The 27,861-nt window shown below is 38.9% G+C and overlaps 1 protein-coding gene across 1 annotated transcript in view; it reads left to right on the forward strand.

The window, feature by feature from the left end:
- Positions 1–27,282, forward strand: part of rbm20 (RNA binding motif protein 20) — a 43,585-nt gene extending 16,303 nt beyond the window's left edge. The window contains exons 2-14 of the mRNA XM_062386932.1: positions 11,062–12,106; positions 12,585–12,649; positions 13,032–13,141; positions 14,386–14,486; positions 19,103–19,249; positions 20,236–20,367; positions 20,448–20,527; positions 20,688–21,375; positions 21,462–21,551; positions 21,666–22,248; positions 23,055–23,120; positions 24,150–24,271; positions 26,169–27,282. Coding sequence (XP_062242916.1) covers positions 11,062–12,106; positions 12,585–12,649; positions 13,032–13,141; positions 14,386–14,486; positions 19,103–19,249; positions 20,236–20,367; positions 20,448–20,527; positions 20,688–21,375; positions 21,462–21,551; positions 21,666–22,248; positions 23,055–23,120; positions 24,150–24,271; positions 26,169–26,237 — 3,298 coding nt within the window. The 3' untranslated portion in view covers positions 26,238–27,282. The remainder of the gene's footprint in view (positions 1–11,061; positions 12,107–12,584; positions 12,650–13,031; positions 13,142–14,385; positions 14,487–19,102; positions 19,250–20,235; positions 20,368–20,447; positions 20,528–20,687; positions 21,376–21,461; positions 21,552–21,665; positions 22,249–23,054; positions 23,121–24,149; positions 24,272–26,168) is intronic.
- The last annotated feature ends 579 nt before the right edge of the window (positions 27,283–27,861 follow it).

Below are 27,861 nucleotides of genomic sequence, written 5' to 3' on the forward strand. Positions count from 1 at the left end.
TTAGAAAGTCAGTGAGTGGTACAACACTGCTGGGTTTGATTGGTATGTGTAGACACGATAGCAGTGACAGATGGCAAAATGCTATGCTTGCTTTGAACAGAGGTGGAGGAGGGTGGGAGTGAGGTAAGAACAGACAGAGAGAGAGAGGGGGGGTATGGAAGGCGGGGTTGAGGGAATCATTGCTACGTCACATTGTACACTAATATAGCTCCGATGTTGCTGACCAATGTTGGGAAAGACTCCAGTGAGGTGTTGCTTACTGTGCCCCCACAGTCACTTGTGTACAGTAAGGCTGTACAATACACAACAATCCATTCGAAATGTTTAAATGTTCAGAATTCACAGAGAAAACTTATTGAGTTTTAATTTGTCACTGGGCAGCTCGGCAGCAGCTAGTGAAAAAATGTACTGTCTACACCCGGGAGCAGCTATAAATAACTATTTCAGAGCAGCAGCAAAAATGGCTGGTCAGGCTCAGTCGCCAAAGCCAACACAATCCAAACCCACTCCTCGTATTACTTCACCTCTGATGCTTGTGACGCTTCTCTGCTGGAATTCCTACCTCACAAATATTTCTCTAATCCAAATAAAACAACTTTATCGTGCTAAGGCGAAACAATCAGGCTGAGGAAAATTCCGTTCATTGCTTTTACTTGATTTGGGTTCACCATTTCCTGTAAATCTCCCTCGAATACAGTCCCTCAGTTTTTCTTTTTTGTCTGACTGGAGGATTAAGGGACAGGGACTGGTTTTCTGTCAAACTTGTGGCTACTGTGACAGGAGCTTAGCTGCTGTAACTTTAGACTTTCACTGCAGCCTGTGAGGTCGCCGTCCTTCACAAGCCAGATGAATCTCTGTTGTCTCCCTGTCCAAAGTCCAAGCAAGCTGTTCAGAGATTCAGTCACCTGGCCCCCAGCTCTCAGCACCCAGTTTGACACTCAGTGTCAGCAGATCACAGGTAAATGGGGGCTTTTCCGAGCTCTTGTCAGCACTGTAACATCAAATGCGACCACAGACCACCTTATAAGAAAAGAGGAGCAAGTGTTGATAATGTGTCAGAATTGGAATCTGTGGTTTACATTTGAAAACATTCCTTATTTACTGTAGAAAAGCACATCATGAACATTTTAAATCCAGATATGAATCCTACAAATATTTTATTTTTTTGAGCCATTTCTCTTCGTATTTGTATCTCTGTATGGAGGACCATGCAGAAGTTAGATGAGCCACTGACAGCTTTGCAAGCCGCCACAGTGTTACAACCTCGGTGTAATCATACACTCCAAGGATGTATGTATATCTTGCATTTGGCCATTACAAGCTATTTCAGCTTCAGCACTGCTGCAGCCACCTCCTTCCTTACAGACAGTTTTCAGCGCACTCTCTTCAAATACTGATTACCAAACTGTTTGTGTTAGAGAAAGAAATATCGGTGTTAATAAAACATATTCTGAAGTCACCTACACAAGATTTTGTAGGGGAAGTTGTTTGCACTTACATTAGTATTTTTATTTATTCTTAAAAATCTCAACAGTCTTGAATCATGATTTTTCTAATTTGTTGTTGACATTGTAATTGTAACAGTTGTAATTTTAATTTCCATATACTATGTGGAAATAGTATTGAATTTACGGGGATTAATTTTAGGCTATGTGTAATGGTGGAGGGAGATATCAGAAGCTCAGTTTGTCACCTGCATTCAAATGAGAAATGTGGAGCATAAGGTTAAATTATACTTTTGTTAAGGTTTCACCAATAATAAAATACTTACATTTTTGGCTCTTCAGCTCCTCTTGATCATAAGTATCAAGTCTTTGAAAAGATTGGGTTAGAAACTGGGCCTTTTTCAGAAGAAGAACCACACAAACTTGAGAGAAATTGTCTCTTTAATGGAGGAGGAAATATTTGGTAGTGGTCGACTGTAAAACTGATAAAACCTTGGTTAGACCCACATTTTAATTAAAAGGGTTTGTAATTTCTCAAGGAACAAAGAATGTGGTTTAAGCTTTGGTCTTCAGATGTAGTGGAACTCAGATGAGCATGGTTTCTCCTTGCTGCTTATTTCCTTAAATTTCTTTTCTTTAATCTGATAATAATTACTTTTTTCATTAAATGATGACTTAATTCTCACAATAATAACTTTTTTCCCTTTAAATCACAATTTCATTCTTTGAATATTACGGTCTTCTTCTCAATTCTGGCTTTATTTTAAAGGCTCTAATCCTCTTCCGTAGCTTTGCCACCAAACTTCCAGTGTATTTTATTCCTTACAAATGCCTTAAACAGGTGTCACGCTGAAGTCCTCTAGTGGGCACTTTGTCAGCAGAGCTCTCAAGACTAATTGCTGTTTTCCGCTCGGGGGACATATTTGCAGGAAAGGTCTTAAAGTTCCACAGTTGGGAGGCAGCTGTCAAGTCAGAAGGTTTCTTTTGACCTTTGCGTTTCTCTTTGACCCCAATAACCAAAACTACACCGTCCCCTACGGTTGGAACAAGATCACCTACATTTATTATGTGTATGTGAGACAGAAGTGGAGAGAAACATCACTTCAGCTTCGTCGGGCTTGCAAACATGTAAATCTATCTCAGAAGGATTTGACAGTAAAAGACCACAGGCATAATGTGATGATAGTTATCACGCAAACTTTAGTTTCCCTTTGGATACCACTTCATAAAACCCTGTGGTTTACCCCAAACATAAATCTGACCACTTTACAAGCATCTTCAGAGAAACGCGGCATGAATTCAAGTGATGCTTTACTGTGGACGAGACAGTCTTATGGGGGTCGTAAGGGGCCAGACCCCATGTCTCTGTGGCCAAGATATTACACCCATGGCTGGGACGCCATAAATCAGGAGCCACTCCCCCCTTCCAGCCATGCCAAATGTGGAGCAAGGCAAGTTGACCCCGCATCCTCACCCATACCTCGCCCCAAGCGTCTCTCATGGCATGATGGTGGCTATGTGTTGACTTTGCAGGCCGTGGCTATACGTGTCTGATTTGTCCAAAAGTTAAATTAAGGCTCTGGAATGTAAGTAGAACTTTACGCCATATTGGGAGAGTCAGGGGTCTCACGGTCTCCTTTTGATTAGGGTCTCGAGTCACGTATTCTGCAGTTCATGTATGTTTGTCTGTGTGTGTTAATGAAAGGATCCACATTTCTTGCTGTGTGCCTTTAGTGTTACGTTTATGTAGTACTGGTAAAGTTTTACCAAGCTCTTGAAAAAGTTTTTTCTCAGTCATTTTTATTGTATTCCAAAGGTGACTATTCGGAGTTTCACTACAGTATGATCATTCTATGCAAATGTAAAACATCGTGACTCTTCTCCACCTCACCTGCAGTTTGAAATGAAAACAGTGCCCTCATATGGCAGGTCGACACACAAGATCTGAGGGGCCCGTTATTGCAATATGTGGCACCACCTAGTGGCCGTTGGAAAAAGAGGCACACACACAATGTAGTCTATAGTGTTTGTGTGTGCCTCTTTTCTTCTTCTCTTGATCATAAGCCACCCGAGAGAAAATAGGAAACAGCTGATATGATAAACAACAAATACAAATTAACAAAAAACTTGCATAAAAAGTTAAACATTAAGTGCAGTTTCTCAAGCTTCATAGAGGCAAATCTGCACAGTTTAAAGGTTTAACTTTCCAACATCAATGATTTCTGGCTTATAATAAAATAATATGTATATACTTTAATACTATATGACAAACAGTATCATCGCCACACATTTTATCGGGGTTAATATCTCTAATTTATTTATATATCCTGGCATTCATAAATACATATAACTATAGACTTGTTCTTACATTTGAGTTGTTTTAACTTGGATATTAGTATTGGAGCATACATTTGACCCATATGTTGGTTCTTAAACATTTAGTTCACTGCATTAATGAGTACAATAATAATTATAATAATCATACTAATCATGATAATCATACTATGAAAAGTCAGGGGTTTATCCTATAGCAATTACATTAGTGTCCCAGGATAAGAAAGTGACTTGTAGCTGGTCTGTGTGGGTGTGATAGGAACAGATGGATTGATTGTAAATCTGTCAATGTGATGCCTGCCTGGGAGATGAATGCTTATGTGCTTGGATAAAGTTTTACATTTACAGCTGCTAGGAATCTACAGCTCTTTGGATGACAGCCGGAAAGAAAAACAATATAAAACTGGAGGCTTAGGCTACATGTATTTTACTGTACATACTTTTATGCTAGGATACTCTTTTACAGTCTTTTTTTGTGCCACACACCTCAACAAACTACAATGTAGACAAACAAACATAAAGTGCTATTAAAACAGGAAAGAGAAATAAATTACATAAATATTTGTGTAATTATTACATATTAACAGATTTTGATAATAACACATATAAAGTCTTACTTATATTAACACATGTTATTACAAAAAAAACTTTATGTAAGAAAGAACAGAAATTAGCTTGATTCCCTTATAAAGTGGAGGTTATTAAGAGACATAACAAGCACAAACCAAGGGTGAAAACAGAAGGTGCTGTTGTTGCAGTTTATTTGAAGCTTGCTGTGCTCCTTTAAAAAACATCCCTTAAGATGAGAAACATTTGCTCACATCATTATATTCAGTAGAAATGTTGTAGGCGTTTTACAAAAGACTTTATAGCTTCAGTGTGTCTAGTGTGTTGCCTGTGATATGTAAAATAACTTCTCATCTACTTGAAAAACCATATTAAATGTGATCCAACATTCATATGACGATTAAAGAAGTATCTTATCATTCAAACAGAAGAGTCAACATATTGTTTACCTTTGCTTTAAATAATTCAACTCAGAAATTGCACCATTTTGACTGAATTTGAGGTATATATATTTGTTTTTCTTTGGTTCATTTAATGTCCAAAAGAAACATAACTTGAAAGTTAAATTATAGCTGCAAATAACGTATGAGGATGTTTCTCAATTCAGGCATTATGACTTTAGTTTAATGAATTTTCATAATTTCACAATGCAAAAATGCCACATACTCCAAGAAGTATTCATTAGAGAACTTAAGAAATATGAGCAATAGATAGGCCAAGTCTACACAGACAAGATAAAACAATCCAATACAAGGATATCAGCATGAACCTTTGGAAATGTTCAGGAAACACTCTTGCTCATCAGCTTCTAAATCCACACTGCTCCTTGCTCAATGCTGTGGGCAGTATTTCTCATTTACTGACATGAGTGTAGACTTTACTTTTGGGCTCTGCCTGTCAATTACCAGTTACACTGAAGAGAAACATCTGGGACAAGATTCCAGTCCAGAAAAAACATTCTCTCTCTGAGACTTAATATGGCTTCATCTGTGAGATTGTATTATTCGTTATTAATGGTTTGGATGAATGGTTGTTTTTTGACTTTACATTTGTGTCTATATTCATCTTTACTGGTGCCTGTGTGGAAGTTGAAGCAGGTACTTACTGTATTTGCATGCCTCTGCTGTAAATACACACAGTGTGTGTGTTGGTCTAACCATGTCCTCACACACACATGCCGACCACTTGTGACTTTTCATCACATGGTGTCTTCTCTGCCTGTCCGGTTAACACAGTGTCACTCACATAGGGAAAGGACCACTGGCAGGGCTGGTATGGTCGTGTACATGTGCCAGCATTAGTCGTCATGTTAGAGGGCAGAGACACATGTCCATCTCAGCTTCTGGACAGGTGGAGGTCAGAGAAGTGGCAGAGCGACGGTGTTAGAGGTGCAACTTGGATCTCAGCTGCTCCGCTGTCTTCTCAAGGTTTGTGTGTTCCTTCCTTTATCACCAGGTGCGCTTCTCGACATAAAGCCTGTAGAAGGGTAGTTAATGTGGTGGTAAGTCTGGTCAGCTGCACCGTGTTGGCGCAGGATTTGTGGTTGTCTGTGGCGCTGAGGCAGGACATTTTGTTGGATGTTTTATTGGATTCAGTGGAGGGCTGCTCAGTAGCTGGACTTGAATCCCTCCTCTAATTTGTTACTTCCTCTGTTGAGACTCTTTGGACCCATGTAGTGTTTTCTATGCAATGGACCTGGATGGAGCTTGGACGTGGACTTTTAAACCAGAAGGTGTGTTATCAAAAGCTGTCCTGAACATATATTTAATGCAGTATTATCCGATTACTTCAGAGGTCCCGTTGGGCCACCAGATATATGTTGATTCAAATGTCTGCAGAGTATTGCTGATATTTTAGACTTTGTTTAGATTAAGGTTAGTTTAGTTGTGTGTAAATGCATGTTTAACTGTAAGGTCAGCATTCACACTTTTTTTTAAAACTAACTCAGTAAAAACGTTAACAAATGCTACTTTCTAAACTTAATGATGCGGCACTGGATCTGAACTGTTTTTGCAACTCTTGTCTTGTCAATTATAGAGTTATGAAAGTGTAGAATTTTATGAAAATGGTTCATGCTAAAAAGTTATATTTATCAATATAAACATACTTCTCATGATTTATTTTATTTATAAATTACATTTTGTGGTTTTACATCATTTACTTAAAGTTAACTTAAAATGGAGAGTGTTTTTTAAATAGATAATAATGAATGATTGACGGACGATTGGCACTTTATTGAGCGGGAAAAGAAAGCATGCGTTCAGCAGGGGTAAAGTTGGACACTAGGACTATCACCCTTTCTCGTCAGGCTTTACACCTGACATCAGGCTTAACGCTAGATAACTAACACTTGACTCCCGGGCAAGTCAGAAGGAAGTTGATTCAAATATTCATCGATCATTTGCTGGAATAGGTTCCAAAAAAAAATAGGAAGTTGTTTTCAAAAAAACGGATCAGTAGTTCTACAACGGAGCTCCGGTCCAGTATCACTAGTACGTTGTGCAGGTTATCTTTATAATCTGAGGGTCTGTGAAATCTGGTTAATGTATACAGCAATATTAGAAAAATTAGAGATAAATGCGATGTTTGAGGCAAAGAAGGAAGACAGGGACTAAAACAGAAAGAACACTTTCACTTGTGTCTGAGAATCGGCTGTGAAAATCTACTGATTGACATCTGTCCTCTACATTAAAGCCAGGATATGACTAGATATGAGTCAGACATTATGTTTAAACACAGGCGTTGTTATAAATATTTAGACTTGCCTTATAATTTTTTTTCTAAGCCTGATAAGTTATTATCTTTTAAAAAGTGATTTATGGTTTATATGCCCTCTTGCTTTTTTATTGTAAAACACCACAAGACTGTGTTACGATGCATGAGTGTTTAAAAGATCACCAGTGGCTATTTTTGCGAATGAGACAATACCGTCTGATGACATAGAAGCTCTGCCATGATAAGACTTTGAGGTTCAATAAGGAAGAGTAGGAACACATGAAAAACAGACTGCTGTTTTATTTGTAAAATAAGCAACAATAATGGGTCAGAGCATCACAGCCACAAATATGTCTCATAAAAGATTTATTCTGATCTCATTTTCTGATATTCTGATATTCTTTGTCTTTGTCCTGCAACAGTGGTAGTGATGCTTGCCCGCATAAATAGACCTCGATCCAAGCTCTCTGGTACAGTTATGTTATTTTAAATGGATATTTGGTATTTTCTGCAGAGAGTTAAGTATATTTAGGTTTTGTGTTGATCCTTTGGACACTTCTTTAGTACAGAAGATGGTCAAATAGGCTAGTTTCCTCTCATAGTTATTGCTAATGGGTTCAGTTCTTCAGCAATTGCTACTTTGCATCTGCTACAGAAAGCTTTACTTGCACAATTAGAAAACATGTTATAGTCTGTGTTTTCTGGTCAACATTTGACATGCCATTGATGGTCATTTTTTATTTTTCAAAAAGCTGTATGTATTCCCTGTTGGGATAAAAAGAGTAGATCATACACAAGTAACCTGTTGCTGGCCTGCTTCTCTGCCCAAATGCAGATACAAACCTGTAAAGGCCCTAAGTGAGGTGCAAACAGTCCCAGTCCACATTGAATTGCACAAACTAAATATTAGTCCCCTAAATATGTTGGATTTTTCCATCAAGAACCATGAATTATTCACTGTGAAATCAGTTAAAATTTCAAAATAACTTAAGGAAACGTAATCATGAATCACGATCCGTTTAATGTTATGGGTTCAATCTCGGCATGTGTCCCATCAATCCAATATGTGTTGTGGAATTCCGTTAAATTTTTTTTTTTTTTTTTGCATAATCCTGCTGACAAACAAACGGCAGGAGTGAAAACACTTTCCTTGGCAGAGGTGTTAAAGCTCCTGATTTAGCAGATCTGTGGTCTGTTTGAAGAAGAGTCCATCTCAGCCAATATTTGATAACCTGGGTTTATCGATTTGTCATTTAGCAGAAAGAACAACAAATTATGTCCTGAAATATTATGTCATTCATTTCTGTGCTTGTTACAACTTACATTCATACACATTATTCACACTTAGCCGCTATTTCTGATACGCTCCATTAGTGAATATATTTTTTTGTTTTATTATTATTAAATACAGAATGTAAAAGCACATCTTATGTGTGTCCTATGAGGTCTCCTGGTGGCGTGGATCTTTCAAAATAACGTCATTAAAACAGAGTGATTTTTATATATTTTATTTTAACACTAGCAGGTTTCTCTCTCTTGTCATCCCTGTCTACAGGATCTCCTGTGTGACTCTTTTAAACTTTTCTTCCCTGATATACCTGGTTGCACTTAGTTTAACACCTATATTTCCTGTCACCATCACAAGACCGGTTTGAAGTGTCTAGCACACTCTACCAGCTGCCTGAGAGTCCATATTAGTATATTAGGGACACAGTGTCTCGGGATGGTGAGGGCAACTCTAGTATTTATAGCTTTGAGTCATAAGTTGGAACGGGGTAAGTCTATCTCCATCAACGTGCTTGTTCACTTAAGCGTGTGTACATTCAGCAGCAAAACTATGGATGGTCAATTGCCCAACATTACTCGGTTATTAGTAACGTGAATACCTGAATAAAGCATGAGCATATAGGACGGGTTTAGCCTTTAACTATTGCATTTACTACAAACTACCTTAATTCATATACATTTTATTGATTTATTTTCTATTACAACTCGCACCTTGCTGTGCAAAACACTTGAACAAAAGAACTGCTCACTTAAATACATTTGAAATGTATTTATATGCATGATATTAGATTAGGTATTTGTATTACATTACATTACTATTTATTTTCTAATCCAGTGTGTGTTATGATTTCATCTACGTGAAATTAGTGAGACAACAGTGTGACAGTGATAAAATTGTGAAAAAACTGATTGTAAACAATTGCAAAAAATTATTACAAATCTATATTATTATTAAATGTATGAAATTATAAAGCATATTTTCTTTGTAAATCAGAAGATTTAATATTTACTGATACTCACAAACAATAAATGTTTTAATTTAGAGCAGCAGTGTACGAAATTAATCTGCTTTCTGAAGCTAAGTGAGTCAAATCTCTGCTATGGGTTTACACTTAAAGTCTTGATTGGTTAGCAGCCTGGCTGCAAGTATATAATAATATTAGTAAACCATAACTCTAAATATGACAAGTAAAGAAAAGTTATAAAGATGTAAGTCCTTGTGATGTAACGTTAAGAATAGTACATATGTGTTAGAGGTCAGTCATAGGAATCAAGTGAAACTAATCAAAACAAACGTACGTAGTTTCCTTGAATTTGAATTTCAGACCACGTGTTTTCACCAGGAAAGTTTATACTGTCGCTCAGTAGGAGCATGTTTGATGCTTGTGATATGATGATAAATGAGTCAGTAGGAACACAGACCTGGAGGTGATAATCTCAAGCATGATTCAGTTTCAAGGGTTCATATTAATGTCAATTGAACTTCATTTTTAAGAAGGACAACGATCCAGTGTCTAACCCATCCTTCCACATGAAGGATCGCTTCAAAATATCTCTGTGTCAGTATTGTGATTTGCTGATCAATAAAAATTCACTGTGGATTAACTGATCGACCCGTCACCTTTCAGCAGAGTCAGTCGCAGCAGTAGCTAGATAGGAGGCGGGGTGTTGTCTGCTTAACATAGATGATGTGATGAATAGTTGAGTGGACTAAGTTTAGACAGCATGTGAGAGCATTCATCAAAAATTGAGGACAGGACCGACCAGTCAAACAGGGTCACAGCATCAGGGAGTCCTGTGGCTGGAAGCGGCTCTATGACAGCAGCTTGTGTTGTAGGAAGGTGGTTTCACTACATTTAACTGGCCGTAAAACAGGCACTTGGGCTCTGTAGCCTTTGGATGTTTGAATCGTACAGCTGTCCACTGTTTATTTCAACCTCCCGATTTATCAGATAAATTAAACATATGTTTCATCGCCTGCCCACAGTAGAGATGCTGTGGCTTCTCATCAGTGGTGAAAAGTAACTGACTTATACCACGATGTAAAAAAACTTATCGGCATGTTTGTTTTCAAAAATAATATTGAAATATTCTGGGTACCCATAAACGTAAGTCGTAATCATGTACATTTGCCTTTTCTCTTGCTACTTTTGTCAGCCATACCACCAAAATGTGTTTGGTGACTCTTAACAAAATGCACATTAGGTTTGAGAACACGTTCATCAGCAGCAATCACTTGTGTATTACGTCTTGGCACAGACGACTTCCTTTGGTTTATCCTTAAACCGGCAGCACTGACAGACAACTGATGGCTGTGCCCAACTGCGGGCCATCTGCCAGTGGATCACTCGTAAGATTTGACTTGTTCGCTGCAAAAACAGTTGTGGGACCACGAGGAGTTGAAACTTGTGTCAACAGTGTAAATCTCTGTTTGGGATATTTTTTTTTATATATAGTTTTATGGTAAATGAATGTCATTAACATAACACATCATGGACCATGATTACAACAAGACTGCCTGATATACAATATGCTAATTCATATATGGTATTTTCTATGCATTCATGTTTTGTGGTCCATTGTCTGGATTCATGCAGCCGGTACAACCGTCTGCAGACTCCAACAGCCACCTGATCTGACTGATGTTTCTGTATCTGTGGAAAGTGCCTGAATCCCACTTCTTAATAATGACAGTGTTTTTTTTTTCTTACAGTCTCAGTCTGGTACCTGGGAACAATACCGATAAGAAAGGCCTCCAGGTGGGTGCTCAATTTCCAGGCTGTGTGCCTGTGGGGCCCCAGCAGCATAACCAGCAGCTCCTCCTGACTCCAGCCAGCCTCCAGCTCGCTCAGCTCCAAGCTCAGCTCACCCTCCAGCGCCTTAAACTGGCTCAGGGGGGGAATACTGCCACTGCCGCCGCTTTTCTCAATCAGGTTCTCTCCAATGTCGCCATGTCCCAACCGCTTTTCAATCAGCTACGGACTTCAGCTATGGTTGGAAATCAGCAGGGTGCCTTCCCCACAGGGGTGCTAGGTTTCCCCTCTTCAAATTCAGCCTTGGGGACCTTGGTGACTGGGGGGTTCCACCAAAATCCAGAGGGTGCGAGGGTGAACCATCCTGGGGGGGTGCCAGTGGGCCAGCAGGGTGTGGAGTACGGCAAAAAGACAGGGTCAGCTTACCCATGTGATACTGACAGGCGTCTTCAGTATAACCAAGTTGGAGGGACGTCTGCAGCATCAGCCCCTGCGGGCGATGGACAGTTCACAGTGATCAACACTCAGGCTAAAAACATGAACAATGCAGGTTTTCAGAGCGATTTCTATAGGCAGGATATGCAGGGACAACAAGCTGCTTTTAGTGTCAATGACCAGAACATGCATGCTTATAACTCCACTGGGCATAAGGAGCAATGGAAAAGCCCTGCTGGCTTCAATCACACTGGAAAGGTGGATATGGTTTCCAATGCCGCCAACATGTGGACATCAGCCGGGCAGCCGATTCACCACCGAACTGAACTTTACAACCCAGAGGAGCCGACCTCTGACCCCAAGTTCAATCACCCTAGTGGGATTTCCTCTCTGGCTTCAAGTGGCGTGCAGGGATTTGGGGGCTACCAGACCCTGCAAGGAAACGAGGAAACCCTGTCCTCCGGTACCAGGAAACTTCAACCTTATCAGGTCAATGACTACCACGCAGTCACGCCCACTCAACTGCCACATCAGTGTAGCATCTGTGACAAGAAGGTCTACAACCTTAAGGTGAGTTAGGTGATCGTTCGAAACCTTGTTTTGTACAACAGAGCCAAAACACAATTCGTGTCACATTTGTCGGTTCATTATTTGAAATAAACAAAAATGTTAAGACAAAGACCAAATATGAAACAATTAATCATAGGAGACCTTTTTCTTTACATTTTACATGTCAAGAATAAAGTCAAAATATCAAGAGTAAACTTGTGATTTTAAGATTAAAGTTGAACTTTTTAAGCATATATTAAATCATGAACATATTTCCCATTGTAACACGATTTTCAAAAACCTAAAAGATGTTCTTTCAGACTGATAATAACTGGTAAAAGCCAAAGGTTTTATTTTGAAGGGCAGCCCCTGTTATCTTGTTTCTTTAATTTCTCTCAGCGATGAGCTTCTACAAGCAAATGGGAGCTGTAGGCTTCTGAGCTTCCAGAGTGTTGATTTAGTCCATGCTGGGACGGTTTGTGTGTGTGTGTCTTTCTAGGATTGGGACCAGCACGTGAAGGGAAAACTACACCTGCAGAATCGAACATCGTACTCAAATGAATGGTGAGACATTTGCAACTCTTTGATTCACAGGAGTAAGCTGTGATTACAATGTTTGCTCTTCCATGGTAACTTACTTCTGAGAGACAACTTCAGATATTCCCCAAGCTGCTTTATTCTGGTTTTGTGGAAAACAATGCAAGTAAATGTTTGCTTTTATTTTTATCCCAGACCATGGTTTGGTAATACAGCCCCTAACCAGTTGTGCAGTCCAGCCATCATTTCAGGACAACTTTTTCTTCAGAATTAGAAGCATTTTATTTTCCTTTTCCTCGCTCTATAAACAGCTGTCTTAATGTTTCTATGAATATCAGCTCTGTCACAAGATATGAGCGAGCAAGGCAGGGGAGAGGCAGCTAAAATCAGCCTTCTCTGATTGTTGCAGCTCCAGTGTGGTATCAGCTGGAGCTGTTCACTACACTGCCGGCAGGCCTTCTGATGGAGCTCTGAACCCCGGAGGGACGAACTCCATGGTTTACTCTGCCTCAAGTCAAGGTAGGATCACCCACCCGTCGCCACCGACCAGCCGAGTGTTCCCTTTTCTCACTGGTGGTGTTTTCGCGTGAGGTTTTTATGATTGCTGGAATATGTGAAACAGGGTGATAAAAGGGCGGTGGGGGAGTATATATAGAGTGGCGCGAGAGAATGAGGCAGCTTATTTTTATAACTCCACACAGTGTAGTTTGATACATTGATTTATAACGTTAGAATAAATTGTTTGGAATCCAAAATATAGCGACCACAAATCAAACTTGGCATTTATTACTTTTGGTGCACATGTTATTGCTCCAAATGGACAAATCGAATGACTTCCGTAACATAAAATATGGAGCACCTGTTCTCTATCAAAGCCATAGTATCATTCCAATGTATTGCATATCCCATAAGTATTCCCTTACGTATAATGATATTAGTCGCAGGACCAGTGGGGGGCCTTTTACTTGTCACCTCTATTATTCAATGTTTTCATGGAGTGGCTAAGATTGTCTTTTCACTGGTAAGATGTGTAACTTTTTATTGGTTCTTTGCCCTTATGTTAAGTATTTAGTGTTGAGAAAGCTCGGTGCAGAATTGCTGTAAATAAAAAGTTTTTTCTTTTGAGGTAATACATCAGGACTCTTAAGGTATTTGCAAACCACGTCCGTATTTTCAATCATAGTTACATATATGTCATTATATTTTTCAGAACAGGCCCGATTTGCTTGTTTTCGAATCTGTCACTAACAGCTGATCAAGAGATTTGTCTGAGCTCATTTATTGTTCCTGACAGCGTTTCAGTATTGGACTTTTTTTTAATTCAATTCATTGGACTCGGCATGCAAGGTTTCTGTGCATAACAGAATGGTCCATTTTACAGAAACCCTGAGGATACGCCATTTTAATCACAGTGCATTCAGATTATTTTAAGTTTACAAATTATGTTCTTTAGATATAGCTTTCAAATCGACCATGGTCATCACCAAACCCCTGCTGGAACAAGCAATCGATTTTAAGTCAGAAACTGAGCCTACATTACTATCACAATACAGTATCATTCCACTTCTACGATATCGCTTTTCAGCACAGATGCATGTATTGAGCCCTTTCCTTTCTCCCCAATGGAAAAACAAAATACTGAATGAGACATTTTGTTGGTAATATTTTAATTTCATGGAAGTCAATTTATGTAATCACCCGGCCCCCATTAGTTTGACTGCACGATGCCAATTTCAAATCCAAATTTCTAATTCTTTCCACAGATGTATCCTCAGGAGCCAGTGCATCCTACTTGCCAGCTGCAGCCATGACGACTTATCCCATGTCAGACTCAGGATTTGCCTCGCACCAGCCCGAGTCAAAGGTCAGACAAATGTTTGGATTATTTTTCTCAGAATCATTAGAGGCTGAGCTTGGCATGTAAATCACGTTTTTAAATCAAGTTCTGAAACATGTCAGTTGTAAAGGAACATCTGTCGCACTCTGACATGGATACGGTTGTATTTTGATTATGTCCTGCTCAATGAAAGAGTCATTATTAATGTTTGACTCAATGCGCTTGTAATGTAAGAGCACTGGACAGTTGTAAGTATAAAGTATTCTTTTCACTAAAGGTCAGACTATTATGTTAATTTGTGTTACAGCAGGAACAAGTATATTAGGTGCCTAATGACACTAAATTAGTTTTGTGTAAAATAAATGGACCCAGATCCACTAGTTGACAGCTGCCGGGGCCCAACAGTGAGTCTGGGCTTCACGTCTCTTTTCCACTGAACTGAAAAATAAAACGGTGACATTAAATATTGGCTACAAACTGGGTGTCGAGATATTATTTTTTTTTGACATACATGTTCACATTTTTAGGTGCATCTTACTGAAGACGTTTGTTTAGACCAGACACAACTCGGTCATGTCTTTAATGTTCTGCCTTTCAGAACAAAATAAGTTTTATGTAGCTAAGGGCCATGGTCCAGCTGCATCATACACATGTAACTGCAATGCTATCTGAAATGGGTCATGGTTTATTTAATTGAACCATATAAGTAGAAATAAACGATTTGTTTAATTTGTTATAGGATACAACAATGGCACTGCAAAGTAATTTTAGGCATGTGGAGAAATGTAAAATAGTTATAAATAATTCTAAGATTTACTACACTAATAATTCATATTTTAATTTGAAGGTATCAATTGAAATATATTGATGCGATGCAGTGCATTTTTTTTATAGAAAAAGACTGAACTTAAGAAGTGAGTAAATAGTTTTAACCATTGATTATGTTTTTATGGTTAAATAATAAAATTGGAAAAAGCAAAAAAACAAAACAATATTTATTTTAAAAAGGGGGAATTTATAATGTGAAAAATGTTAAATTAAAATATGCAGAACAATTCAGGCTACATAAAGAAACATGATTAAGATCTGCATGATCAACAAGGGTCTGTAACAGTTTCTGAGACCATGTTGTGTAAATTAATTCAGTTCTTCCAACAAATGTTGATTTGTGATGCAGATTTTGTTATATCAAGCATTTTTTCTTTTCCTCATTGTCAGAGGAACCGGCTTTATTAACAGGAGGCTTCTTGGGGATGAGACAGTCCTGCCTCCAACCATTAGTTGGTTTTTGACAAAGGTTTTATTGTATCAGTGGGAAAATATTTACAGGCGGTGCTACATGAGCTAATGCTAGTTGCTATAAACACACACCTGTCTTAGCAGAACAGGTGGGTTTTATTGTTTCAAATCCCTGTGTTGCGCAGAGCACCCAAACCACAACCACAAATAGGGACAAGTTGTGAACTATACTTGTGTTGTATTTGTGCAGGTACAACATGAAAATGAAGTTAAACACACAACAATTATACAAATCTACAGTAGAAGTTAAACTGAAAGAACACTTATTTAGTAAAGTCGATTTTCACATAAATTTCAATAATGAAAAATTTAAATTAAACAATGAAAAAAAAACTAAAGTAAAAATAAGGAACAACAGCAAGTAACTCACACACAAACAAGTCAGAGCACAAACAGTACACATGAGTATGATTATTCAAACACAAGTGTTCCTTAGTCTGGAGTGCAGACTGTTAGTGTCAGTAACCCAGTAGCTTCATGTGAAAACAGAACTGCGATGCAGATAAACACAGGATTACAGCTAACTGCTGTACGGAGATCAGACCCAAAGACCCCTGAGTTACACACTCCGGCCGCGGTGTAAAGTTTCAGGACTGTTGAGAGACTTGTAAAATGATCTGAGGGATCGGCGTGTGAGCACTCTGTGTAGGAACGTGGGGTAAAACTGTGAAACCCAACTGACCACCTTCTTGCATCCTCCAACACAGACACTGATTTGTACAATTAAACAGTCGCGGCCTCAGAGTTGAGGTCAGTCAATGTGCTGTCGGTGAAAACAGAAAAGCACCATGTGAAATTGTTGTTATTCTTTACACCATTTGGCCCCAGTTCTCCAGGTCATGTTGAGAGTGTGAGGGGTTTTCAGTAACGCATATGGTCGAACACACTCTGGCTGGTAAAGTCATTACTTTACCATGTCGACTGCAGGCTGTGGTCTTAAGGTGTAAATGAATATAAGAATGAAAATTAAAAAGTACAATTTAGTGATAAAGCTACATTAATGAGAAACACAGATAGATTTAATTATATAAGATATATTGGAGTCATTTAATTCCTTGTTTAATTCAAATATTTTCTGATGTTAATTTGGATTAGACCAAGGAAGTTTGCTTCTATATAAATTAAAATTAGGGCCTTTCTGACGTGTATTTTCTCCTGTAGTTTTTTCATTATTGGACTAATTCTATCATCTGAAAATGTCCATTAAATCCAAGTTTTTGCTCATATTGGAAATCCAATCTGACCATTCATATGGAGGCACTGGCCGTGTGTGTCATGACTCCACACACTGATTACACCGTGACATAGCATAACTCTGCACTCCTGCTCTGCAGACACTAGAAACAGCTACTGTTGAAAGCCTGAGCCAACCATGCAGCGATATCAGTGCCGGGGCTTTCAGGCACCGACAACATTTTATAGCTCAGACATTAGTGAACACAGCGAGCAGCGAACAAGACGGTTGTTCTTTCTAATATTCCATGGGCATAAACAGCCTATTCCTGGATCTGTTTATTGAGGCCGACCTGTGTTGACCTTAACACAGAGATGTTAGTAGAATTATCACGGTTGCATCTAAATCTGTTAACGTCAACTCAGAAACCATTAGGTTGTGGCATAGCCGGGAATCTGGCTCATCCAGGTCTCTTTATTTACATGAGCAATGTAATTGGCTCTTGCCAAAAGAGATAACTGTTGAAAAAAACAGCAAATCTGATTCGTTAAAGTCTCAAGAACATTCACTCCATTCATTATTCACTTTACCATTTCGTTTCAAATTATAAATTGGGATTTTGTGACAAAGAATCAGCTGCTGTTTATAGATTATTTGTAATCAGTGCTTCATGTACTCTTTGAATGCTGATACTGGTCCCTCTGATTATGTTTCAACGTGCATATTAAAGCCTCCTCCTGCCCTTTCTACATGTAACAATCCATGGCTGTTGGACCCAGTGTGAAGTGTTAGTTAGTGTTGGGTTTTCCCTGAACAAATTCTCTGTAAAAACAAAGCCCCTGGCTGCTGGTTCCAAGGTGGAATTAGGAGCCACAGTCTGCTCTGCACATGGGACTGTCCGTCAGGTCTGTCAGCCCGAGGAGCAGGAAGAGGAGGAGGGGCTCTGGGAAAGTGCAGCTGCAGCATAATGGCAGCAGAAATCAGACTCCATGATATAATGAGCTGAATTTACAACCACTCTCTGCAGTGATGTCCGAGAAACACAAGGTATCAGATAGTTTGCGCAGCCGCTAATTCGATAATGAATATAGAGCAGATAGTCAGATGGTGTGTTTTTAAGGGTGGTTCATGCTGTAGGCAAAGTTTCCGGGAGGCTAATGGGAAAGATGAAAGCATTAGAAGTTGCTAATTTAGCTCATCATCACAATAAAAGTGCTGTCAGGGAATGCATCCTTTATTATCGCTGACCAGATCGATTTTCACAGGTGGTTGACTCATTCTGCAGGAATTAAGATGTTTTATATTTAGTGTTGGAGTTGCCATTGTGTCCCTGGCATTAAGATAAGAGGAACAATTCTTATGTAGGCATTTATTATCTGTTGCCTGCCCTATAGTGAAATACTGAGATGTTTTTCGTCTTGTATTTCAAGATTTTTGGTGCCTGCATGTAAACTTCACCAACATTTTTCTCTGTACATATATATTTGTGTTATAATACACTTGTATTTTCAAGTTAGAACAACAGATTATCTTAAATTTGACCTGTGTATTAATTTGTCTTTAGAGTAAAAAAGGGGGGAGAAAGATGGATTATTGAGCAATGCAGCAGGTCTCTGTACATGGCAGCCCGGGAGGACTTGTCTCAAATGTGTGTAACGTCTGGGGCCAGTCATCTGACAAGTCTCTAATTCCAACAAGAAAACTTTCATTATCACTGGTGCAACTCAGCCAGAGGAATATTAATAGATGCAATGATGTGGGTTGTATCAAGGAGGGAAAGTGACATGGCATCCTGTCTGATAGTGTTACACTGATGTTAGACAGACTAGTTTCCTGTGCCTGCAGGGTGTTTCACTCTGATGTGCTAAACTGATTGTCAAAAGATCATGTAGACATTGTTGGTATTATATTTGTTGTTGTCTGTACACCTATGTTTACATAATTACAGTTGTGTCAATAACTCCAAAGCTTTTGTAGTTACATGGTATATCTTTACCCATGTACAAAGAGAAAAGGTGACCCTGTGGTAGGTCCCCACTTCAACTAGATTTCTTCTTGGATAACAGTTGTAGTGATTGTACAGAGCTGTTTTATGTGTTTATAAATATATACATGTTATAAATCCTGCAATATTCATGGTAACTCAAAGTTTCTACTTATTTTCTTGCAGCCATTTCCACCCAGAAAAGACACCGTAGGGCGAGTCGTCCACATCTGCAACCTCCCTGAAGGCAGCTGCACAGAGAATGATGTCATCAACCTCGGGATACCATTTGGCAAAGTCACCAACTACATCCTGATGCGCTCCACCCATCAGGTACAATAAAAGACCCTCAAACGGACAAGGGATATTCACCATCTAGTCCACTATTCTAAAATAACATTGATGTTTGTCAATACATTCTAGAGACATTTTGAAATGTTCCCCCTTGTTTGCACATTATAAATATTTTACAGTACATGTGAGGTGTTTGGCACTCAGATGATACACCAAGCATTCAAATAGGCTAAATGTAAGGACAAAGGTCACCACCATCTCCTTCCTTTGGACACACGCATAATCAACAGATGGCCAGGAAGCTTGCCAGGCTTTCCAAAAGAAGTCAGATGCTTTTGACAAGCAATGGCAGAATTTAAAATCCGACCCATAAACATGCATTTATAAATTGACGATTTAACTATAGCTACGATATTTATATCAAATGTCAAAACAAGTCACTTGTTGTTAGAGCCAGATTACTGGGGAGATTTGCTAACATTTTTGCTACAGCTGTTTAATGTCAAAGCTCTTCACGACTTGTTTCTGCTGCCTCCTAGTAACCAAATAAAATAAGTTACAGCAGGTTTAAATCATGTTAGCTGTAAAAAACTTAGACAGTTTAGTTTCTAAGGATCAATTCGATTACATCAAGACATAATATTCATCCTGATGTTATGTGATCCTGTGAATATTTTCCCTTGGATAGAACGTATGAATTATCAACATGTATTTTAACGACTATCTACAACTTTTTCAGCTGTGACTGTTATGAGGTATCATGTACTTTGTCATAACTTGTTGGCGGTTTTACTACCAGTCAGGCTCTGTGGTCCATTCAGCAGCACTGAACTACACCATTAAAACCAGCCCTATCACGTTTAAGGCATTCCCACTCAAATTATAGTATAGGTTACAGGGTCTAGTTATTGGGGATGTGATACCCTGTGGTTTTTCATCCATATGTTGTGTGCATTGCAAGAAAGACCATATACGTGTCAGGAGGGGATTATTTTTTTTACAGCAAATAACTGTTCTTCCATCAGGCATTTCTGGAGATGGCGTATATTGAAGCAGCTCAGGCCATGGTTCAGTACTACCAACTTACCCCAGCTTCGATTAATGATCAGAAACTTCTCATACGAATGTCAAAGAGGTACAAGGAGCTTCAGCTCAAGGTAAGGCTCAACAGGAACAGCAGGTTATTGTTTTAGTGGCGCTGTTTTAGCTGATAACTTAATGGTTGTTTTCTGTTTAGAAACCAGGTAAAGATGTTCAGACGATCATCCATGATATCACCTCTCAGAGGGAAAGGGATGAGATTCAAGAGCTTGAGCAGTAAGGCAAACTTCTATTCACCTTTTGGTCTCAAATTATTTATTTTTTCTGTAGCTGCATTCTTAAAATCATTAATGTGAAAATGACACAAGTCACTACTTGTGTTGAATCAGTGGGATTTCCAATTCCACTATGTAATCTACCTTTTATCTTCCTGCAGGTACATGCCAGAGAGACCACGCTCCCGCAGCCCGATCAGCCGCTCTCTGAGTCCTCAGTCCCACAGCCCCAGTTTTACATCTTGCAGCTCAGCCCCCAGCCCTCAGGGGGGAGCAGTCAGGGGTCCGGAGAGAAGCAGCAATGGCCTTGGGCCCAGCCGGGGCTCTTGGGAATGGTCATCACACATAAGGAGGGGTGAGGACGAAAGGGAAAGGGATGACCCATGGAGGAATGGGGGAAGCGTAGATGACGATAGGTCTAATGGACGCACAGCAGACCGTCGGAAGGCCTACCAGAAACCCATGGATCAAATGAGCTCCAGATCTGCAGATGAGCGAGGAGGAGGTGGCGGAGGAGGTGAAGGGATGCGGGGAAACAGAGACTGGCACCCACGAGGCAGCCCTCAAGGCGGGTCCTTCAACTCTTACAGGAACATGGAAGACGACTTCTACATGAAAGAACCGATATACAAGTCTGACAAGCCGACCAGAGCTCCGTACCAAAGGCACGACACAAAGTCAAAGAGGAGGGATTGTGCTGACTACCACAGCAGGTCGAGGCATTCTGAGTTTGAGATAAGCGAGGAGCAAGAAAAGAGGCATAGCTCCCCCGGCAGGAGCCACAGCAAAAAGACAAGTAGGAGACACACTGCAGAAAAACACGAGAGAGAAAATACTACGGAAAACCCTGTGAGTACCTTTTGTAAATAAATTATATATGTGACACTGCCTAATGTGACACACTCTTCTAATAACTAAGTCAATTCTTCTATCAGGATCGTCAGCTGAAAGAAAAATCTGTTTCACCTCAGCAAAGCAGTAAACCAAAAGAGGCTGCTGTGGAATCTAGTAAAGACAAAGACACTGTGAGTGAGCGGTTAGATCTGTACAACACATTCAAACCTTCACATCTTTATTTAACCTCACAGATAAGATCTCTTAACCTTCTTAACGGCTCTTTTCTTGGTTCATTTTCCCAGAAGAAGGAGTGGGAAAATGGAGCTGACACTGATGAGGAGTGTTGGTATCCTAAGAACATGGAGGAACTGGTCACTGTTGATGAAGTGGGAGGAGAAGACGATTCCATTATTGAACCAGACCTTCCTGAGTTGGAAGAATATGCATCCTGCCCCAAAGAGACAGTGCAGGAAGATGCAGTAATGCAGTACATGTCACAGCCAGCACCTACCACTTCCTTGGAGGTGCAGGAGACGAACAAGTCCAACCAGGAAAAGTCTTGCGTTGATGCTGGAGACCAAGCAGACACACCTGTTACTGAGAAACTAGAGAGTGTTTTAGCTGAAGTCGCTCCTGAAGAAGAGAAACTCAGTCAAGTGGCTGCTGAACTGTCGGTCACTAACCTGAGTGACTTCCCCAGAGAGGAGTTGAAGGTCGCAGCGGAGGAGACACATTCAGAGGATAAAGTAACCAACAGTGAGCCTTTAGAAGAGCCAATGGAAAATCATGTTACAGTACTAGAGGACAGCAAGACTCAGGAAGTAGAACAGGTGATGGAAACAATCACCAACGTGGCACAACTCGAGAATGGCATTCTGAAAAAAGGTACTGTCCATATGACAAGTTAAATACTCATATAATATATATTGGTTTCCTCTCAGGATGGTCCATTGCACAAACATCTTTCAGAAAGTGTTTTTTTTTTTATGTCCATCAGTGTTTGTCTCAAACTTCTATTATGCCAAATGAAGCGGTTCACACTGTCTCAGGAGCTAATGGCTCCAAATCCATGTTTTTCCTCTTGCATGCTGACTTTAAAGAAGTCAAATGTCCTGCACACTTCCCTTGCATCACTTGACCTCGCTCATAGCGTTTCAGTGAATGGACGATGTTTGTGACATCACAACGTGACGTCAGTCAAGCTGCAGACAGTCTGTTCAGCCCCTGTCTCTCTGCTCCTTCTCGGGGGCTGTGCCTATGACAGACAGCAGGCTCTGAGGAGAGAGACACACAAACTGAGGTCGACGTCGATGCTGATAAAACATATCTTTGCTCCAGACGTGTTGACACACCACTGGTGGCTCTATTGAGGGGAATTCCACTTGAACTCTACTTTGTAAAATAGGATTCCTTTTTCTTTATCTGTTGAGTTAAGTCATCTTCTCTGATAACTGAGGATGTTTGTTTTGTGTGCAGCCTTAAACTCTACAGCCCTATAGACACTAGCTTTTGATAGAGCTATATAACATTGTGTATACACCACTTACATGGATAACTATTGCAAATTAATGACAATGTTTTTTCTGCCTCTTTTTATTGTGTCCTTGTAATTTTGCTCCAGATATTATATTGTCAGGTAAAAGTTTGTGCAATTTTGAAGGTTATAATTATGATTGATGTGTCTTTCACAGAGGTCGAGGCCTGTTCACCGACTCCTGAGCAAGACAAAGCTGTCAGTGAACACAGCATCCCTCTAGGTCAGTCTAACACATTTTATTAGCATGATGAATGAGTGAGAGAAAAGATCAAATCATACATGATGAATGATTTTATATCTGTAAGGATGGTAAAGCACAGTTACGATGGTTCTAATTTTGTCAGCTAATATCATCTTACATGAAACAGATAATTGCAGGAGGAATAATATTAAAAATTGAATCATGTCTCTTTTGCTGGATTCGTTTCAGCGAACCGCTCTATATTTAATCAAGGACCAGGAAGTTCATGGAGTCTTGAGGCTGTGGTCTTAGTCCAGTGTTATCATGAGCACCATTAATGGGTGCACTGACAACCTGCTGCATTAGCACTCTAATTGACTTTGACATTGCTTGGCCACTTGTTGACCTACTTCTGTGAGCAGGTTGTGAAATGAACCCCAGAGGGACGAGTATATATTATCATTGGTGCTGGAATGACACATGGCATGTCCGTGCTGGGCCGGCTGCACAGAGACTTACATAAGCTCTGATGCAGTGTGGCAACAATAGACCACAGCACAGACTCCAGAGCTGTGTGTGCCATGAGCTGTGCGGCTATTTCTGTTGTATCATGTCCCAAGAGTGAGTGTGTGTGTCCGGATTGAACTGCGTCCAATCGACACTGTTGCTGAGATACATAAAACACTGAAGGGTCATCTGGTTGCTGTCGATTTTTATTATCACTTAAGATTGTCGTACAATACGATAAGAAACCATATATGATAAGATAAGATACGAAAAGATACATTAGAATAAGAAAAGATATGATCCGAGAAGAGAAGAGAAGAGAAGAACCAAATCAGTGATATTGACCCAATGCTGTGTTTGTGTAGAGAGGTTACATTATTCATCTGACCAGTGGTAAATACTTGCTTTTGCTATACAAACTTTGATTTGGTTTAAACAAAAAATGTCAAAGTCAAAGATTCCAATATTGGCCGGTGTATTATTTGTTGGACAGACCATTCGTGAGAATCCTCATCTGATTTCTTGAAATAAGTTCTAACCGTTGTTTTCGCTGTCCCACAGGAGTGGAGTTCATTGTACCAAGAACAGGCTTCTACTGCAAACTGTGTGGATTGTTCTATACCAGTGAGGAGAATGCAAAGACGAGCCACTGCCGCAGCACCGTGCACTACAGGAACCTCCAGGTACACACTGCACAGGGATACAGCACTAACCTCGACTTCAGTCCTTCCTCTCAGAGTAATATGAGCAAAAATGAACCAACCCTCAGTAATGCTGTGTCTGAAGAATGGATACGCGCTCTGTGTGTATTTGATGTCACTGCTTTTAAACCAGCGAATTTAGTGTCAAAGTTCAAATCCATCAGTCTGTGCACTGGTCTGTACTGAAAGCTCCGCTGGTCACAACAGTCAGTGTGTTCTGGTAGCAAGATTTAAAAGATTACACCACCTGTTTGTGGGTCGATGAGTTATGTGTGTTTCAGACTCAGTACGTTCAACACCTGCAGGTCTTTCTTTCAGTCTCTTTTGTCCTATTTTTGGGATTAATTTGACTTATTTTGATTAAATACAGTGTTTGCATTACGCAAATACTTACTCTAATATATATGTGTAGATCGAAATGTCAAATCTAATCTCAAATTTCTGTCTGTTTCTGCATTTTAATTTGATATCAATTTAATTTGAAATAAATTTGTAATAGCTTACTGGAGATGTTTAGTTTAGCATCGTACAAACGGTGTTCAGGTGTATATGTTTATTTTGGCTGAGACATTTTTTATAACGGCTCTGAAAATAGTTCATATATTATTTGATGAGGTTATTTCTGTTTAGTTTTCTGTTTAAAATCCAACGCATCGGCTAATTTACCTCAGCTTCTGAAGTAAAGAATAATAACCAATATATTTGAGAAGAAATTATTCTGTTCTCAATATTATTTTTTTATTGAAACACTCTATACTCTCATACACTCAACTGTTATTATTTAAAGCCGGAAAAATGAGCAATATTGTGAAAATAACTAGTTTGATTGTTGGCGACTCAATTTTCAGAATATTTTGAGTTTAATTTGTATGATATTAATTTTGATAATAAACGTCATCAGTTATAATTACTGTAAATTTCATCTAAAAATCATCTTGTTCCTCCCCCCAGACATTTTATATAGCAGTAATAATAACAGCAGTAATATTTATTTATATATCACCTTTATATATAAAATGCATCTCAAAGTGCAGTAAAACATAAAAAAAAAGACAGATTTATCCAAAACGAAAAACAGTCATATGGGCGAACACTGTATGGAATCCGTCCGTTCCTGTGACTGTATTAGGTTTCTGAACATCAGGCGTTCAGCAGCGTCCGTCCTGCATTTCTCTTCCCTGACAGCACAGCTGAGGCAAAGCAGAGGAGCAGTGATTCCCTCACATTTGATGGATTACATTCCAAGAAGAAAACAGTTTTAGTTTTTACCAGTTGTTCTGTCGGTCAAAGCTGCCACGTCTGTATCTGTCCTGTTGTTTTACAGTTTTTCCTTTAGTGACTCTTACGGCCTTATTTACTGCTTTACATGTATAGCTGAACCTCAACGTTCAATATAATTAATCTATAATTAACCTTTGTGGATTTCTTTCAGATTTAAAAAAAAGAAGTGATACTTTGTTAAATATTTATTATGTTAGTGGTATTTGTCTTATTTAACATTTTACAAAGCCTCTGGTAATAGTTTTGAAATCAAAAATGATTTCATGCTTTATTTTGTACAAATCAGCTACTTTTTCTCAACATGTGATGCAAAAAATAGCAACATTCAGACACTGGTTGGTAGACGTGGGTTGTTTTTCAGACTAATGCTGTTATTTGGACGAAGCTGGTAATTGTTGATATCGAATCTTATGCATAAAGCAATGCACAAATTGAACTTTAATTCATCACTTCACAATTGTATTTGTTGAAATCTTTTTGAAATGTATATGTATAACACTTTTAATATGTTTTATTTACTGTTTTTGTTATATATCTCATGTTATAAATATTTCAACGTATTATGGTCTGTAGATTTTTACTTTTCTCTCTTCCACAGAAATATCTATCCCAGCTGGCGGTGGAAAGTTTGTCGGACGCACTTTCTGGACCCACGGGTGCAAAGTGACATCAGCTTGACCTCTCACCTCTTGTACAGCATACAGCGGAATAAAGATTTGTGTACGTAAGTGTGTGTGTGTGTGAGCTGCAGGTGCCTGGCGCTGACCAGCTACAGCACAGATAATATGATACAATGAAAATAGAGAATGTGGACAGTTGCACTGGTTTTCAGTATGTTGCTGAGAGGGATGATTGCATTGACGATCCCAGCTATGGATGCTATCAATTTTGTACGTACCTAAAATGTAATGTATAGTTTTTTGGGGGTTTTGTTTTTTGTTTGTTTTTTGGGGTTTACAATTTTATTACAGTTTATTTTATTGGGTTGTGTGTGAATTGATTTGTTCTTTTTGGAATTGAAATGTATTTGCAACAATGTGATTAAGAAGAAGACAGATTTATTTAGTATGGGCTCATATTACTCCATTTCAATGTGGTTGATTTCTAATGAGATTTTGAATTTGGTCTGTACATTGTCTTTGTAACAATGACAAACTTACAGCTCTAAAATGAAATGATCTTCATTGAACGTTTTTCACTCAGTTTAAAAGCTGAGGCAGATTCTCAGGTTTGTTGTATTTCAGTGTGTTGCACGTTATACAAGATTTTAATTTTAATTTATATCTGGGGCTTTAAATGCTCTTGCAGTTTTCTTACTATTCTCATCCTGTGCCTTTTTGTGCACTGCATTCTCTGTCAGGTAAAAATGTAAATAATTTCAACTAAGAATAAAGTAACACAGCAAAGAATTTTATTCTCTTAAGGTTAAATGTTGGATTTAATTCATTAAACAATCGCAGACATACCTGCCAACGCGATAATGCCTTAAATACTGGAGACCTTAAGCCGGACCATGTGTTTAATTTATCAGAGTTAAACATGCAATGTTTCCTGTCACAGTCCTTTGTGTCAGAAGGATTATCAAGCCAGACTCTGTTTTTGTATACTGTGAACAATAATCCTGTGACATCCGTGTTGATGCTGTTTTCATATGATTTTTCATGTGACTTTTTTTGATGAGATAAGCAACTTCAATAAATGTTTCAAATGTTTCAGGTGCCTCGTCAATATTTCAACGGGTGTAAATTCACACCATGGAACCTGGAACTGGTTTAATGGTTATATGGTCATGAATGACATTGCACAAAACACCCTCCATTTTCTACACAGGCTTATTTCACTTTCGACTTATTCTGGGACTGTTATAAAAGAGCGCCCCCAAGTGTTGAGGCGAAAAAAACAATTTACATGTAAATGAATCTATAACTTATTTTGGATGTTTTTGTTTGAATTGAAAACCCCTAAAGTTGGCAGGACTTCAACCCCATATTCAGTGCACAATATCTTAAACTATGTCAATTTAAAAACCAAAATAAATATAAAATATGGGGAAAAAAAGGAATTAAATACAATTTAAAAAATAATAAAATAACATGGCTTTTGCGCAGGAAGTAAATATTTTTTGTTTTTTAATTAAATTAAATAGAAAAATGAAAAGTTAATTTTCATCATTTCTAATGTTCTGCCAATTTTGATAAGAATTTGAGCATGTTATCGCACTTTTAATTTGCCTGAATAATAATAATAATAATATAATTTCAATAGGGCCTCACTGTCTGTCAGTGCCTGTC

The sequence above is a fragment of the Platichthys flesus genome, chromosome 5 (assembly GCF_949316205.1).
Source record: "Platichthys flesus chromosome 5, fPlaFle2.1, whole genome shotgun sequence".
Lineage (NCBI taxonomy): Eukaryota > Metazoa > Chordata > Actinopteri > Pleuronectiformes > Pleuronectidae > Platichthys > Platichthys flesus.